This window comes from Patagioenas fasciata, chromosome 8 (genome assembly GCF_037038585.1).
Source record: "Patagioenas fasciata isolate bPatFas1 chromosome 8, bPatFas1.hap1, whole genome shotgun sequence".
Taxonomy (NCBI): domain Eukaryota; kingdom Metazoa; phylum Chordata; class Aves; order Columbiformes; family Columbidae; genus Patagioenas; species Patagioenas fasciata.
Window position 1 is genome coordinate 21,721,359 of NC_092527.1, and position 16,665 is coordinate 21,738,023.

At 39.3% G+C, this 16,665-nt stretch overlaps 1 protein-coding gene across 1 annotated transcript in view; it reads right to left on the reverse strand.

The window, feature by feature from the left end:
* Positions 1-861: 861 nt before the first annotated feature.
* The window catches only part of TM9SF3 (transmembrane 9 superfamily member 3), a 46,486-nt gene continuing 30,682 nt past the window's right edge, over positions 862-16,665 (reverse strand). The window contains exons 10-15 of the mRNA XM_065843234.2: positions 9,598-9,737; positions 7,961-8,029; positions 7,720-7,866; positions 7,207-7,290; positions 7,021-7,097; positions 862-2,526 (exon numbers count right to left, since the gene is read on the reverse strand). Coding sequence (XP_065699306.1) covers positions 2,459-2,526; positions 7,021-7,097; positions 7,207-7,290; positions 7,720-7,866; positions 7,961-8,029; positions 9,598-9,737 — 585 coding nt within the window. The 3' untranslated portion in view covers positions 862-2,458. The remainder of the gene's footprint in view (positions 2,527-7,020; positions 7,098-7,206; positions 7,291-7,719; positions 7,867-7,960; positions 8,030-9,597; positions 9,738-16,665) is intronic.

Here is a 16,665-nt window from a genome sequence, read left to right on the forward strand (position 1 = left end):
ATAAAGTGATTAAATGAAATTCACAAACGGTTTCGTGACATGTCTGATAGACTAATCACACAGCAGTGCTCTAAATAGAGAAACAGACCTATTATCAAGATAGTCCCTTTAAAAAACTTGTATCTCAGCAGAGTACTAGTACTTAATGCATTTATTGTGTGGAGATAATGGCTTCTCACTTCAGATTTACAAGAACATGGATGAAAAGAGGGCTTCCCACAGCTGTATGCACTAGCAAGAACTAGTATAACACCCATTCTTTAAGTCTCCACGTTTTGGAACAACGGAAAATTAACCACTGACCCAGTTTATAACCTCATCTTAAAATCAGCCTGTACTTTAAAAAAAAAATCTGTTAAGATTTATTTGCTCTGCTTCCTCAGAGCAGTGTGTTCAGCTACAGACACCAACCATTCACTTGAAACAAAACTTAATTATTTTCTGACAGATTGCTTAAAATTGGCCAGGGAGATGAGAGCTGAACGCTCAGACACTTTTCTGAAGCCATATCCAGCAGGATGCATTGCTGCTCACTGTGACCTGTCAGTTCCGCTCCCCCAGCCCCAGCCCGACCCTGCCGGCACACGGCTGCTTCTCTTTGCGGCTATTGCATTATCAGTACTTTTTACACAGAGACAATACAGTGCTAATCAATACAAAGACTTCGCTCATTTTTTAAATTCAGGAAGTTGCCTCCTCCATGGTGGGTGCTCTATTTCAGACAGCCACGCTGACGAAAACATCCCTATATGCCCGATGCCTAAATAAAAAAATGACAATAATCAAGCCGACTGGCTCTCAAATCTGTCACAAACACATCCAGGATATTTCTAGTTAAATACAGTGCATATTTAACAGTCATCTTAGAAAGACTTAACCTTTATTTGCCCATTTATTTCAGTCCACGCTTACCCCCGCTTTTCTCAGTACACTAGCTGGATCACACAACAGATTTCTCCACAAACAGTTCAGCCAAGAAGAACCTTTTGGGCTGGTCATCCATTTTGGAGCTGTATTGCACAATACAGTTGTAAGAAGATTCTGAATTAAAGCATGGGGTTCTGTTATTCGAAAACCACACTAACATTGTGTACAGAAACTGGTGTTGAGCAGTACTGCCTTTTCAAACACTTTCAACTGCAAACTCATCTACTTTCACAATCAGAACACTTTTGTCTGAAAAGTTTATTTTAGTTTTCTGAACACTCTAAAGCAACTCTGCTTTTGATGTTACACAAGTGTCCAGATAGGATTAACAAAAATTAAAATGTTCTAAATTACAAATTTAATTTTCTGTAAGAGCTTGAGGAAGGAAACAGAACAGAAAAGCATGACATACACACATTGTGAAGAAACCCCAACTTTTCATGCAATGGCAGGCAAGATGTAAAAAGCCACCCAAATTCACACATTTTTACACCGAATCATCAGAAAAGTACTCTGTAGTAAATCTGTACATCCAAATACATTTGGGATCTACACCTAAGTTACATTATTTAATGTTTGTTATATACACTTATTACCCCTTGTATAATGTCTAAAGGAAAATCTTCATTCAAACCCAAACAAAAAAAAATAAGCAAGACTAACTTGGAAAAAAGGAGAATCACTTTAGACATTCAGTTAAAATGTTGGTTTTGTTTTAATCTAGACCTCAAAGTGTTTATTAAAAAACAAACAATCCTCTTCATTTAACATTTTGCTTTCTAACTGTACAGTAAATTGCATTGCAGAGAACACATCCCGTCTTCAGACTGTATTTTCTTTGGATGGATTTAAGATGTAGTTGGATATTACTTTAAAGATAAATAAAGGGAAGTTGGTCCAACTAGAATAATAGCTGATATATTACATGCATATGGGGTTTTTATATATTTTAAAATTATTTTTTAAACAAATGAATGTAGGGTATGGTTGATATCGCAAATAAACCAAAAAGCACCTGGAGTCAAAATATAAAACATACCTCCTATCCTGGCAATGGCAGTAAAAATCAGAAGAGTAATCTTTCTGGAACAGCATTTTTACATAATTTAGAATTTTTAAGTACCAGGAAGACTACTAATCAAGTAGCTTTAGCAGCCAAGTTTCCCTCTTTCTATTGAATGGAACAAATGCTTTAAATAAACCGTTTGTCCTCTTCACTGAAGAGAGCTAGTCTATTCATCTTTAATGAGCTAGGTTTTTTGTTTTGTTGTTGGTTTTGTTTTTGGGAAGATTAGCCACATACTGTAGTAATGCCTACTGCATATAATCCAAGCATTTGCTGTGAACAGTTGGAGAAAGCAGTCAGTAAGAACCTAGGATCAATGAAATAGATGTTACTTTAAGCCATCCACAAAATGGAGACCCATATAGTGCCCAGTGTTAAAACCCAGATATCTTCTTGCGCTTTTTGTTGTGCAAGTTCGTCCCCATGATAACAGGAACTGATCCATAGTTCAATTTTCTTATTTCCTTAGTCAATTTTCACATTAGTGTAGATTTTACGAACAAAGGCACTTGTTCCCATGTAACCAATTGCTCCTGCAAAATAAACCAAAAAATGTTGAATATGTTAGAGAGCAGACCATCAAAATAAGCCAGAAATATAAAACACATACTTAAACATAAAGCATGCACTCTACACACAGAAAATTATTTACCTGCAATACTTGTTCTCAAACTCTAATTATCTGTGCTCCCAGTCAATGCCTGGCAAGAACTTCCCTAGTCCAGCAATCTAAATCCATTAAGCCATCTTACCAAGAGGCCATGCTCACTTGGCCTTGATAAATATAGCAGCCCCCCTACTGCTGCCAATAACTGGGTCCCCTTTTCTGAACAGAGGGTAAAAAACATACAATCACCCACTCTGCAGGGAAGGTGGATGGGAGGGAGGGTTTTTATTAGAAGTTACATGCCTTCTGGACGAGTGCTTTGTTGGCAGATGGCTTTTTCCTTCCCACAAGGCACAAATAATAATATACCCCCAGCCCAGGAGTCTTGAACTCCAAGGAGGTCTGTACAAAGAGATTAAACTAGTAGCAGTTAGTAGTTAAAGGAAATTGCAACCTGTGGTTTTCAAATTAGTAAGAGTCACGAGCAGAGTATGCATCGTCACAGCAGTAATAAAAGAACAGGTCACTGAGTTTCTGATAGGGGCAACAGTTTATGCTGCTCAAAATACTGTAAGACTAAGGATGCCTAGAAAAACGAAAGAAATGCACTGGACCAAGGCCTCTTCTCAGAAAGAGCTTCAGCAACCTGCTCAGTCAAACCCAGAACCTCAGGTTTGCCAGCCTCAGTAAATACTGTCGTCTTACAATATTCGCAGAGAATATCTTCATCTCTTTCAAGAAAAACTAAGAGTAAATCAGCCTTGTGGAAGTCAGCTTGGCAAAGTCTCAAGTTAGAAGTTGACAATCAAGCAAGAATTAAAGACAACTGCTGTCAGATTGCCAGAATAACACATCATAAAATATGGGAAGAAAAGGATAGGGAAGTCAGGGCTGTAACTCACTACAGAGAACTCCTAACATCAAATGTTTGGATGCTCAGTACAGAACAGACTCTAAACAGAAGAGATATTTTTGCTTGCCTGAAGCAATATAGAAAAGCCCAGATCAAAGCATAAACTGACATTTTTGGTGATCTGGGATGCACCAATCTTGCATGAGACGTGTTAAACACAAAAGCCTAACCAACACTAAAAGTTTTCTGCTAAAACTTTACATTTCAATAAAAAGAGAGAAGCTTGCCTTTAGAAATTAACACCATGCAGACCTGCAGATAGCACTGCTGACCACGGAGTTTTCAGAACCTGGAGAGTTCTTTAAATCCTGGGAAATGACCGGATCATTCACGAGGTCAGCCACTGAGCTCTCACAAAATTTCATGTTTAGAAGGCTAAAAGCCCAACATTCATACCTGATCAGGAAACCTGCACAAGGCAAATCCGATGCATCCTTCCATTGCTATTGGAGCGGTAAAGAGCCTGTGGTGCCAGCCTCTGTACTGCACAGCATTTCAAGCTGTAAAAATATCTTGACAACTATTCCACTGGTCCACAAATTAGGGATTTGTATTACTAACTTGGACAAAGTAGAGTGCGATCAAAACAAATACAGCACACACAAGATGAGGTGGCTGCTTGCTGTGCTGAGGATGCAGCAGAGGGAAGGGCTGGCAGTTCCAGGAGAGACCAGTACAGCACTCAGACAGACCCAAGCACGGGCTGTGCAGAGGTGACGCGAACCTGGAGTCATACAGGAGCACACGCAAATTCTTCTGCAGCCTGTCAAGGAGCCCATTGTCTGCCTTATCCAGTAAGTGGACAAAATAATGGCACTGGAGTCTTGTTTTAAGACTCATTCATGTTTTACCTGTTAAAGCAGACACTGGCAACAGATCCAATGCCCATTTTAGTTGCTAAACTCAGACATATTCCAGAACTTGCTCTTTGTGGGTTCATCTAGTGATGTGATGCCAGATATCAGAGAGATTTGGAAGAACAATACATTAATTGTGTTCTGTTTGGGATCTAGAGAATCTATGCATGAGATGGGAGCAAGGGGGAGGAGTAGAGAGTAGCAGTCATGTGAGACCATAAGCTCTCAACCCCATAAACAAATCATAACCTATTCTGAATCACGGGAGCCTTAGCAATGAAGGCCACTAATGGCCAATACCCAAGGCAGGGGTTAAACCTCAGGGCTACTTCACAGGCATAGAATAACACATGGGGCAGGGAGGGGGAAACCCCACACAATGACTACTACAGAATGTCTTCCTGAAACAAATGCAGGACACTTGGCTCATTTGAACTAAAAAATCCATAGCAAAGGGAATGATTTTATTTATTAAACACCTTATCAGATGATATTTATAACTTGGTTATGGCCTATATAGGTTCAGCAGAAATAGACTGCAAGCATATTTCAGTAGAACAACAAGCTTTTAAATAGAGCAAAATGCAAACAGCGAGGAAGAGCAACCACAAACCAGAAAAATATTATTTCCCATCTATTACTTCAAACCAATTAACACTGACTAGAGTTGTGACTTTGTATGCACAGGATTTTTTCAAAAAGCCCTTCGATCATACTTACAGTATTCATCTGGATGCTGAAGCGTAGTATTGCAAGAGGCCTTTCTATACTACCTGGCTCCTAAGCCATCCACTGAACTGGGGAATAACTTTTATTCTTTTCTGTCACTAAGAGGGAAACATGAGGAGCACAAAAGGTTTGGAAGTTCTCATGGGCTCCCCACTGTCCAGTCCCAGAGCTGAGATGCTCTGCAGAGCACAGCAGACTTTGTGGATCAAAGCGTTCCACGGCATGTGGGATCCGAGTTCACTGGGCATCGTCAGGGGCACGAAAAACAGAGTTGGACGACACAAACCTAAAGAGTTTCCCTGTGGCTGCTTTGGACCCTGTAACTAGTTCGTCTCCTACCAAACTGTGTGATACTGAACACGCCCATTCGTGTGAGCCCCCAAAGCACAGCTCCACACACTGTTCACAGGAGACATACAGTCAGTAGCATGCACATTGCACAATTCTTTAACACAAATGTCTTTGTTAGACCTCAATGGCAGCAAGTTCCCTAGACAAATGCTTTTTGACAGGGGATTTTTTTTCTTCCCTCCACATGCTGGAAATGGGAGTGCTCAGTAAAAAGGAATCTCACAGCTTCTCTTCCAACCCACTTAAAAAGACAAAAAGAAATCTCAATAGAGCTATGGAAATAAAGTTTAATGTCACAGTATTTTCTGATTCAGAACAAATTTCGATTTTACTCTAATATTCCATCAAGTAGTGTCCTTCCATGACAAGAAAGCATTTGACAGTCTTCCTTTTCCATATTTTAAAAACCATTTTAATTACAGAAACTGGTGGGCAAGCTTGGCTTCTGCATCATAGACGTTTTAATCAATACCAGCCTGAGCACTTTAAAAAGAAGATTAGAGCTGAAAAGTATAAGCCTATTAAAGAAAAAAATGGCTGCAAGACTACCAGAACAGCAGGGAAGTCTTGTAATGTGCCAAGAACCTGATGAAGCAAGATTAGATTGTATGACAGAAAAGGGGAACAGGTACTCAGCAATTAAGAGATGATTTTCCTGCCCTTTTTATCAAGCACTGTTAAACAACCCACCCTCTTGTGGTATCATGAAATGTATACTTTATAGAAAGTAAGTTCCTGTAAGACATCATGTGTCTCAAATATCTAACTCAAATCCTTCCACTAGAGTCGATAGACTATTCATTCACTAAGAAGTATTAAATAAGGTTCATGCATAAAAAGCAAATAACATCATAGAAAAGTACAAAAGAACCAAGTAGCACTTTCTGAAAGTCAGAGAGCAAAGGAAAAAAATAAAGCTAACAGGCGAACAAGTATATTTGACTTTACCAGATGAGCTCCATGCAGAGCTTTTTTCTAAACATTTGTCAAAACAGTATCTTAAAAGGCAATGAAATCCAGCTGTACACAGGAGCACTAACCATTCTCCTCACCTGTCAATATTCCAATACTTATTTCTCAAATGCTATCTTGAAGTGTCAGTCCTTTCTGCTCTGGTCACTCTCACATATACATACCACAAGATACAGGCAGTAGCATCACCAGTATTGCAACACCACTGATGCCTCAATAGGTGCACCAACCTCCCTGTCTTCCAGCAACAGTAAAACCTCTGAAACAAATTGCTAGCATGGACTCAACTTAATGGAGTTTATTTTCCACAATTTCTTGCCAAGTATTGAGTCTTTCAAACTTGCATTGAGGCTGAAATTCACTGCACAGTACATAAATTATCTTCCTATCAGAAGACACAATCCACATAAATCTCCTACATTAGGTAGAAACAGAGTATAAGCAGAAAATTCTTAAGATTATTTTTAAAGATTGTAAGCTTTTTTGAGCACAACTTGCAGACATACACACTCCGCTGCTAAAACCACGGATCTAAAAATCAGAAACATGACAGTCTGAAAATTTCTGACAGAAAACTCTCGATACATTTGAAACTTACCACACATTATTCCCAAAGCTGTGCTAAATACTGCCATATAGCCAAAGTAAAATGACGTTTGAAACAAGCCATACATCCTGAAAAAGAAAGACAGGAATTTATGCCAGGTATTTTCCCCAGTTTTTCTCAATAAACTTATTTAGCAATATGGTAATCTGATATTCAAGCAAGAAAACTACCACTTACTTTGTCTTGAAAAAGTAGTAGTAAAAGGAGTACATGTAAACATAAATCGCAGTTGATGCCGCAGAAAGAAAGCTTGTCCATTGCCTGAAAATAAGCACACATGTTCATCACATATCTAACCAAAAGGCCTCCCAAGAAGATGCACAATGCGCTAAAACTTTATCCTGAAAATAAAGTATTCTGGTTCTACAGGTTTATTTAACAAAATCTACATGTTGTCTGCTGCAAGTGACTAAAGCTTCTATGGCAACAGTTACCACTGATATCAAGTGATGATCCTTCTTCACAGTCCTGTGTGCCTTGACATACATATTTTTTTAATACATACATACATACATGCACACACAGATGCACATACATACAGAAACTCCTACACAGAAAGGATCCAAGATCTGCTTTTATTCCCTACAGCTACACTGTGGACATGGGAAAAGACCCATCTAGGCTGAAGAACATTACTTTTCTATAAAACTCTCACAGTCTGGTTAACTATGCAAATAATGCAATACTTACCACCTGTAATCCTCTGCGTTTAGCAGGAAATACGTACAAACGATAGTCACACAAACTGTCACAATACAGAGGATAACCAGAACCAACATCATAAAGCCATAAACATAGTAGATCTTGTAAGCCCAGAATGAAGTAAAAATGAAATACCTGAAGAGAGTAAACAAAATATGCAGATGATATTGTAATTGAGCTTAAATTATTACACTCTTTAATCAAATTGGCAAGTAGCTAGCATACTCACATTTCAATAAAAATTGAACCAAAAGGGAGGATTCCACCTAGACAAACAATAACAGCTGGTTCCATGAACCTGGAAGACATTAAGATTAGTTTAGGGATAATTTTAACCTTTCATTTATAAACACATTAAGACAACACCAGGTAATTAACATAGCACAGAGAATTTAAATGGTACACGAACAAAAACATATCTGTCTCATATCAGCATATTAGAAAGAAGATTCCCCTAAAGATGTCATGTGTATGGATAGAAGGAGTTATTCTTGGGGAAAGCTGAAACACCTACCACCTGCAGGCACAAGGTTGGGCATCTAACCACAGCCTTAAAGGCTACAGAAAGAACCTTTCTTGCCCAAAAAGTGCCTAAGCAATCAAGCCCCGTAACATCCACTAGCCTTGAATGAAGGCAGTGAAAACTCAGAGTTGTTGATGGCTATAAATACAGCAAAAAGCACAAAGAAAATTTTGAAGGGTAATGGGTTATATAATTAAGAACCAGTGTTTATTTTTAACGCTATACTAAGTCACAAGCCTACGGCCAAAAATGAATACTCATCTACCTGTAGATGATACTGTTACTCATGAAAGGTGACCTCTGTGTAGTACTTGTAATGATGCTGAATCTAGCTAGTAACCAGTGATTTAATTTGCAGCTTCTTTTATTATTTATAGGGAGACTTGTCTAAGCTGACGGTGTGCAATTTCATCATCTTCAAGAGAAGTATCTTATTTCTTTTTATCTGTCACACTGATCCAGAAAAATCCATCAGATTGCCAAGATACAGGTCACAATATAAATCAAATCCTAGCATCTGAGCTGCACAACCCACTGTTAACGAGAAACTAAGTAGGCCGCACTTCCTGGATAACGTGGGCGTACACGTTTCAGTGCCCCCTTCATTTTGTCTGTTCCATTCGTCGGAACAAGGAAAGCAAAAAAATCTATTAAAATATCCTCTGAGGATATTTTCATTTCCATAGCTTGCTGCCTCCATCTCAGAATTAAATTAATAGGAAAAAGTGACTGCATTGATGATTTTCCAAAAACCCAAGTCTACTTTTTGTGACTAGCCATCCACCTCTTTATATTCCCTTCAAAAATAATAAAGGCTTATTTGCAATTCAAACTGTATACCTGGAGTATTTTAGGCTCTGTGCCACCAAATAAAGCGCAGAATTGGGAGCAGCATTGCAAACTTCTCCCCTCCCTCACCCTGTCAATATGTCTCAGCTTGTACTTGGAGACCATTAACCAGAACAGTTCTGCCTCCAAGGCACATTAAATCCTAAATGTGCAAAAGGCATTAACTAAAGAGGAAAGGTTTGGTTTCAAGATACCCATACAAGAATCGGTTGGGACCATTCCTTTTACATAAAACACTGAAGAGCATTTCAGGCCAAAAGTGAATCAGTGACCCAGGATGGTAAGTCTGCTACAACTATTAACAATTAACTGCACTTGGTGTTTCTATTCAACAGACAAATCATACTAAGGAAGTGTCAGTTGATGTGTTCTTCTAGACACAACTGAATTTAAATCAAAAAAGTTATTCTAGAAACGCTTTCAATGATCACATCTGAAAAGTCATTAATGTACTGAAGTGAATACATCTAGTTAACATGTACGCTTGTCTTTACCATTTTTTCTCTGGTATGGGACGAGGCACTGCATTGACACGACATGGAAAATTAGGCTGTCCTGACAGATTTCGGCCAAGAATTGTACCAACAAGGTTCAATGGAAGAATGACGAAGAAACAAATACAGCACACTGCCACCTAGAAGCAAACAAACAAACAAACAAAAATTTAAAAGATGATAAAAGAAGACAACAAGCTCACTCTGTATACATTAGTCCTTAGTACATTTTGCTTTAGAATCATACTGCTACTTATGAAGCATTAGTCAATATACATCTGTTTTATCAAATGGAAGTATTTACTTCCCAAGAAACTTCCTCATAAACATTATTAAGTATATTTTCTTGCATCAACTGAAAGAACAGAACCATTGCAGATTTTTTTTACTGTTTTCATCTAATCATTATACTCAATACATTGAACTGGAAAGAAATGGAAATCTTCATGGTACTTCATCACAGAAAATTTTGTCAGCTTCTCTTAAACTTTTGCAGAGTATGCTGTCCCTGGGAGTCAACATCTAGCAGCTACACAGCTGCATACAAAGCTACAACTACCGGCTGCAAAATTTTTATTCCAATCCAAAAATGAAACCCAAAAAAGAATTGCAAAGCCATGTCAGAATGCTACCAACTAAAACTTTGGGTTCCATTTTCTCCACCATCCGCCAACTAACTAATCAAGAACACAGACTGCCAGAGACACAAGTGACCACTGGTATGCACAGATGCACAATACAGACGCACAGTGGTCCTACTTACATATAGAGCAAAGTCAACCAAGGTTCCACCTCTTTCCAATTGAACAACTTCCTTAAAATTTTACCACAAATCATCTTTTTTTCCAATATATGTATGTAGCTCTACTTTTGCTATTCTTTGAAGTCAACATATTTTCATCTTCCAAAATGTGAAACTTTCAAGCATTTAGCAAGATGTTCTCTACTTATAACTGTTTAGCACTAAATGAATTAGCATTAGACAGTTTGTTATCTTTTTAATATTGATAATTAAAGACACAACAGGTGCCTGTAATGCCATAACCACAGTTCTGAATATTGACCCTGTGACCTTCTCTATGTAAATATATGAAAATATTGCCTTCTAAAAGCACTGTTGCCTGAGGCTCTGTGTACACCCTGGTGCCTCCCGAGCAAAGAAGTTATATTCCTCTCTGATTCCATCAGGATGCAAAGCCCATGGCCGCAGATTAGTCCAAAACAACGGACAAAGGACCACGTCTAAGAGCCACACACTGACTTAAGAAGCAGTTACTCCAGAATAAAAAAAGGCTGTTCACATGTTATATCTACAAAAATCTGCTGTGAGCAGCTGAAAAACAAGAACTGCTGCCAGGCTTCATGAGATGAGGAGCTGCACTACATTAACACAACACAAACTTACCATTAAGTCAATCACACCATTTACGGCAACATCTGACAAAAGTCAGTGGGTTATCCCTCTACTCCTGAGTTGTTATGATCACTAGGTCAGGCCAGATGTGAATGGAGAATGTTGTCTGGGGTTGGATGGAGCAAGCCTTCATGCTTTACAGAAGGGGTTCACCAAACAGAAGGTAAACAAGCTGAAGCACTGTCCAGACTGCTCTGCATATCTTTGAGGAGCCGTTATTAGAGAATTACATCATCACCAAAATATGAAGCTTCAGCAATAAATAAGGAAAAGCTAGAGTATTTATGCTTGCCAATAATAAAGCAGATTTTGCACATTCTATACATATTTAGTGTCTGCTGTTTATCTTCTTCCATTACTTGAAAAAAACGGGTAAGCAAGCAGTGTCTTAGGTAAGGCATTGAGGCTGCCTAAGAATAAATTGCAGCAGAATTATACAACTAACTCACTTTAATGGATGCAAGTTTTGCCCCTGAAAACAGATGAGTGTTTTCAGAGAAAAATGTCCAAAAGTATTAGAAACATCAAAGAACATCTTGAGCGTTACGTTTACTAAAATCCTGAGCAAAAAGTCCCAGCTTGTTTGTGGTCCAGTGGGTAGAAGCAACATCCAAGAATTAAGGCCTGGGCAGGAATAAAAAAAATTCCAAGCTGACCATAATGAAACCATTTCCATTTGCAAGAAGAGCTCGCTCTGCTCCTGCCTGGCAAGATCCCCAGGTGTGTGGGGCAGTCCCTGTTACTGGAGCTCAGCAGTTTTCAAAGCTGTCTGAGGCAGAAAGCTCACACGCAGGCAGCATGAGAGCGCAGCTGTACTGCTCATCCAGCCACAACTGGCTTTTATCATGCAGTTATCAAGATGTCTTTATTTCTTGTTCTCAGAAACTACCCCTGACTAGGGACACTGGTAGAAAGTGAATCCACTGCTTCACTGCAGGAAAACTGTTCAGGAAGAGCCTTGGATTCCAAGCTCACCTGGAACAAAACTTAGTAGCCTGTAATCGTCCATCTTGCAAAACACATCTACCATAGGGAATCCACAGGGAAAGAATGTAACCTTGGATAAGGAACCAAGCAAGAAACATCCAGGCCTAATTAGTGATTAGTTGGGAAACTTCTACATGAAAAAAGGCAGTCAGTAGCATCTCATTCTAGTGACACCAGCTGCAGAGCTGAATGGCTTCAAACCAGGTGGGCAAGGAGAAAACCCAACTTGTTCCAGCAGGGCTGGGCTGTTGTGTTGTCCAACAGACTGACTCAGCAACAGCTTTGAAATCTAAAATATTTATCTGCATAAAACAAGCTGAGACAGACCAAAGTTCCTTGAATAATGGCTTCAGGAAGTACTGTTCACCTGTCCCCAGTACACTCAGATTTTCTGAAATTACAAGTGCTTGTGGTTTCATTGTCAGATCAGTCAAATCATGGCTGATAATGTTGTAACATCTTCCCTTCTATTAACCATCTGGCTGAAAAAAGAACTGATTTCAGACAGAACAGCTATACTCTTCAGTGAAATCTAGTAATCAGCATTAGGTAAAGTCAATGTTTTGTTACACAATGAAATGCCAGTCTTCATGCCATGCCATGTTCTGACGATAGCTAGAACTGAAGTACAATTTTTCCTGGCACCATTCAGGAGCATAAAAATTATCTGAGATAATTCTGCAGAGCACGGGAGGCCCAACTAAGCAAGCAAGGATGGCCCATAGTGCAGGTTCAGGTACAGCTCCCACTTCCACCTGCTGCTGATATGCTGTCTAAGCTGTGAATGTTCTGTCTTCTGAGATAACCTCACCCCAGTGACAGCATCCTGCTGGTCTTAGCAGGTTGACCAACACAACCAGTACTGGTTAGAATCAGCACACACTGTGCTGACCTCAGTAGCATTTTCTTTCTTGCTTTGAACTTGCTGTCTGACTCCAGGGTAGTCTACCTGCTCAGACTGATGCTTGCTGAAAATCACTTTCTTCATTCTTGGCAGTAACAGTCTTCTCTGGATGCGAGAGGTGGCTGGGCATAGCCAGCTTCTGCCTTTTTAGGCATGCTCCTCTTAATTTCAGATCTGAGGTGAAGACACTGCCTTCCCCAAAAACTGAAGAGGTAGTACTTGTCGCCACACATGGCAAGAGCAGTGACGATGCAGGTTGGGCAATGTCTAAACATAGAGAGCTCAAATCCAAACTGAAGCAAACACAGGGCACCGGTATACACAAGTGTGTTAACTGAGAAAGAGAGGAAGTTATGAAATCTCTGCCTCATAGGTTTCAGAGAATGAGATCACAACGGTGAAAGCAGCTCAAGCACTTACTGGCCTCCATTTCACCATGGCCAATGGCGAGAGGAAACAAAGGCAGGATCAAGACCCATACATGCTCTGCCCTCCCACAGAAACACCTCCCTACAGATATCACTGGTAACATACTAAAAACCCAAAACCTCAATAGTAGCTGTTGCATGACAGGCAGAGGTAAGAAAGCTAGGTCTTTGAGCCTTTTAAGAGAAGTATTAGCGTAACATCCGCCAAAAAAAAAAAAAATTCAGAACAGTGTTAATTACCACTTCAGAAGAGAAAAATTATGCAAACAAGCAAATCTACTATGTCTATAAACCCAGTCTTCCATCAAGCAAACAAGCACACATTCTCCATAATCTGTATTACTGATGACAAATTTTATGAGTTTTTCTGCCAAGCTAGTACATTAAAACATAACTACTTCATTTTGACGGTTGCATTTTTGTTGTACAAAATATCTTATTTATATACAAGCAACTGATTTAGTTTGCAGGTTTTAGCTGCCATAGAAGAGAGTGTCAACCTCACCAAGCCTGCATTCTTTCTAACCCTTTTTGTTTGGAGGGGGAAAGAATATTCTACTGCCCTTGACTGAATGCGCAGAATTCGGTTTTCCATATTTGAAAGGGAACATTGTCAAGAGGGACATAATTTATGTTCTAGCGCCATGTGTTTCATATTTTCTGACAACTGTAGATTAAACTTCATTCAAAGGTGATAATTAAAATTTTTATGAGCATATCTAATATTAAACAGCTACTGGCAGGCTACAGTGCCTTGACTGCTAAATGCACAAGGGAGAAAAGCAATAAAAATTAACTGTCAAAGCAGCAGCTTGATCTTTCCTGTCAGCTACCAAAACTGCACCCTCGGTCGCGAGACGCTTCCCCCTCAGAGGTTACCGAACCTATACAATGAAACAGTTTCCTGCACATCACCTGGCCAAACACTATACAAAACAAGACATAAACACAAGGCTTCAAAATAAAGTGTTATTGATTTTATTACAACTAAGTAATTAATCTAGGGTGCTGCTTTGGGTAACAAATTGAACTGTTGAAAATTTACGCAGAAGCATTTATCTAGGTCTATTTCCAGCAAAAATGAGGGTTTTGACCAAGGATTCCACAGTCACTTTCAAGTAATCCGAGAAAGCACCCTGCTGAACGCATATAACTACATTTTTTTTATATTCTTAGTCAGGTATATTTCCTTATCTGGCTCAAGGCATGAAAAATCTTTGGTGCTACCAGGTCCTCCTTTTTCAGTGGCAGCAAACATTTACATCAACTTAAAGCTGTCAGGGATGGCTGCAGCCTAGATGAAGCTGTCTGTGGGAGGAAATACTTTTTTCTAGTTTAAACAAGGTATAAAAGATGCAAACACCAGGGCCTTGATCCCAAGAGAAATTCAGTGTGCATAACCTTAATTAATTAAATCATTAAAAATGCATACTGGAAACATTAGCCACGCAGGAACCTACTGCTCAAACAAAACAAAAATGGTACATGTTAAACAGTTTAATAGAAGCTGCATGGATTCTGCAGTCAGGATATTACATCAGTCATGGTAGCCTTAATGGAAATCTTTAAATTATGTGTCACACACAGAACAAGGTAAGCAGTCACAACTTATGAAATGCCAGAATTAAGATCGTCCCTTCAAATTCAATCATGCTGTACTCTGCAGAAATTCTGCATTACTTCGTAAGTATTTCTGCACAGAACTACCACCACACTCACAAATATATATGCAGAGGTCACTTCGCTTGCCATTATTTAGAATTCTTTCTAATTGTTCCATGCTCCTTTTTTTTTGCATAGAATTAAAAACCAACAAAATAGAATGATGGTTGATATGTACAGCGAAAAGACTAACAAACACCAACAGAAGGTAAGTCATGGTCTACACCTTCAGGACCCTTCAGTGTTCACCAGTAAGACGATTTAATAAACAAAATACCTCCCAAAATCAAATCTGTGCTCCAAAAGAACAAAAGATTTGAACAGCACCCACTGCATTTTTATACAGGTGAAGAGATGAGAGAAAAATCCCTGACTTTTATAACCCGTCCATATGCTTAGGGAGTTGAAAGCTTTAAACCATTAAGTTTTAAAAAGCTCTCATTTTGAATAAAATCTGTCACATTCCATATTGCAGTCTGAAGGGAAGGGCAGCTGAAAGATATCCCAGGAAGGGATTGAGCCTTTGTTCAGGCTCATGGTGTATTTCACTCAAGAAGGTTTGTCGCAGTTTAGGGTACGATGGTTTGCATGTATGTCCAAAAGGGCTAAAGGTAGAGTCCCAAGACTGAAGAATGACCTGAGAACCAAGTTTTGGATTTTCCCAGTCCTTGCCACATCTTCGAGATCCCAGACACCAGGAGTGAATTATACAAGGTGAGCGAAGCTTTGAATTTCAACACAGACTGCAAAGATCGTGAGGTGTATGAAGGTCCTGAAGAGCTCAATCAATTTGAGCATTTCAAGACAAAGTGTGGATGACCAGACACCAGGTAGATCAAAAATGCAGCAACTGTGCGTGAGCTTGGATGTCTTGGCTTTGGCACCATCAGCTGCCCTTGCCCACATTGCAGAGAAAAAAATCTGTCTGGAGGGACAAATTAAGACAGTGAGAGGGGACTACCTAGCGGTTCATGGGGCAGTGGCTACACAAAACGGACAAAGTACAGGATGTCACATTTAACCACAGTCTCTTAGGAAATGTTTAGCTCAGAGACTTTCTTCAGCAACTTGGTTTCCGCTTTTTCCAGATTTACAGTAGTCAAGAAGAGGTGGTAATTCTTGCCAGCAATTTAAATCAAGGAGGGTGGTTTTAAGACACGCCAGTGTAAAGGAAGTAATTTCTGTGTTCTAATACACTTAGATGGCAGAGGTTTTATTTTCCCAAGAAGGCAGCAGCAGCAGGTTTGCACTAGAGAATTCTGGAAGCTTCGTTACGCTGAAAAAAGGGGTGGAAAGACATAAAGGTACTTTATCTGTAAAACCAGAGGGCTTCCCAGGGACTTCAACCTGAAGCATAACACAGTAATTTCAAACAATTTCATTTCCTTCTACAAACCAGCTTCATTAGTTGATTTGAAATCATTAGAGCGTTGCTTATTCTGATGAAGTTTCCGATTCATAACCTGCTCCTACTAAAAGTCTGCTAACTCCCGTGAAGGTTTATTGCCACAGTCAATGATTTGAACACACTCATAAAACCTTGAGATCATTAAAATCACTGTGTATAAAGAGTCCTAACATCCTGATTAAGTGACCCCTGAAGATTTATATTCCCTTTTTGCTCTTGCAGATTTCCATGATCTTAAAATACAAACCAGCTGAACAGATTTACA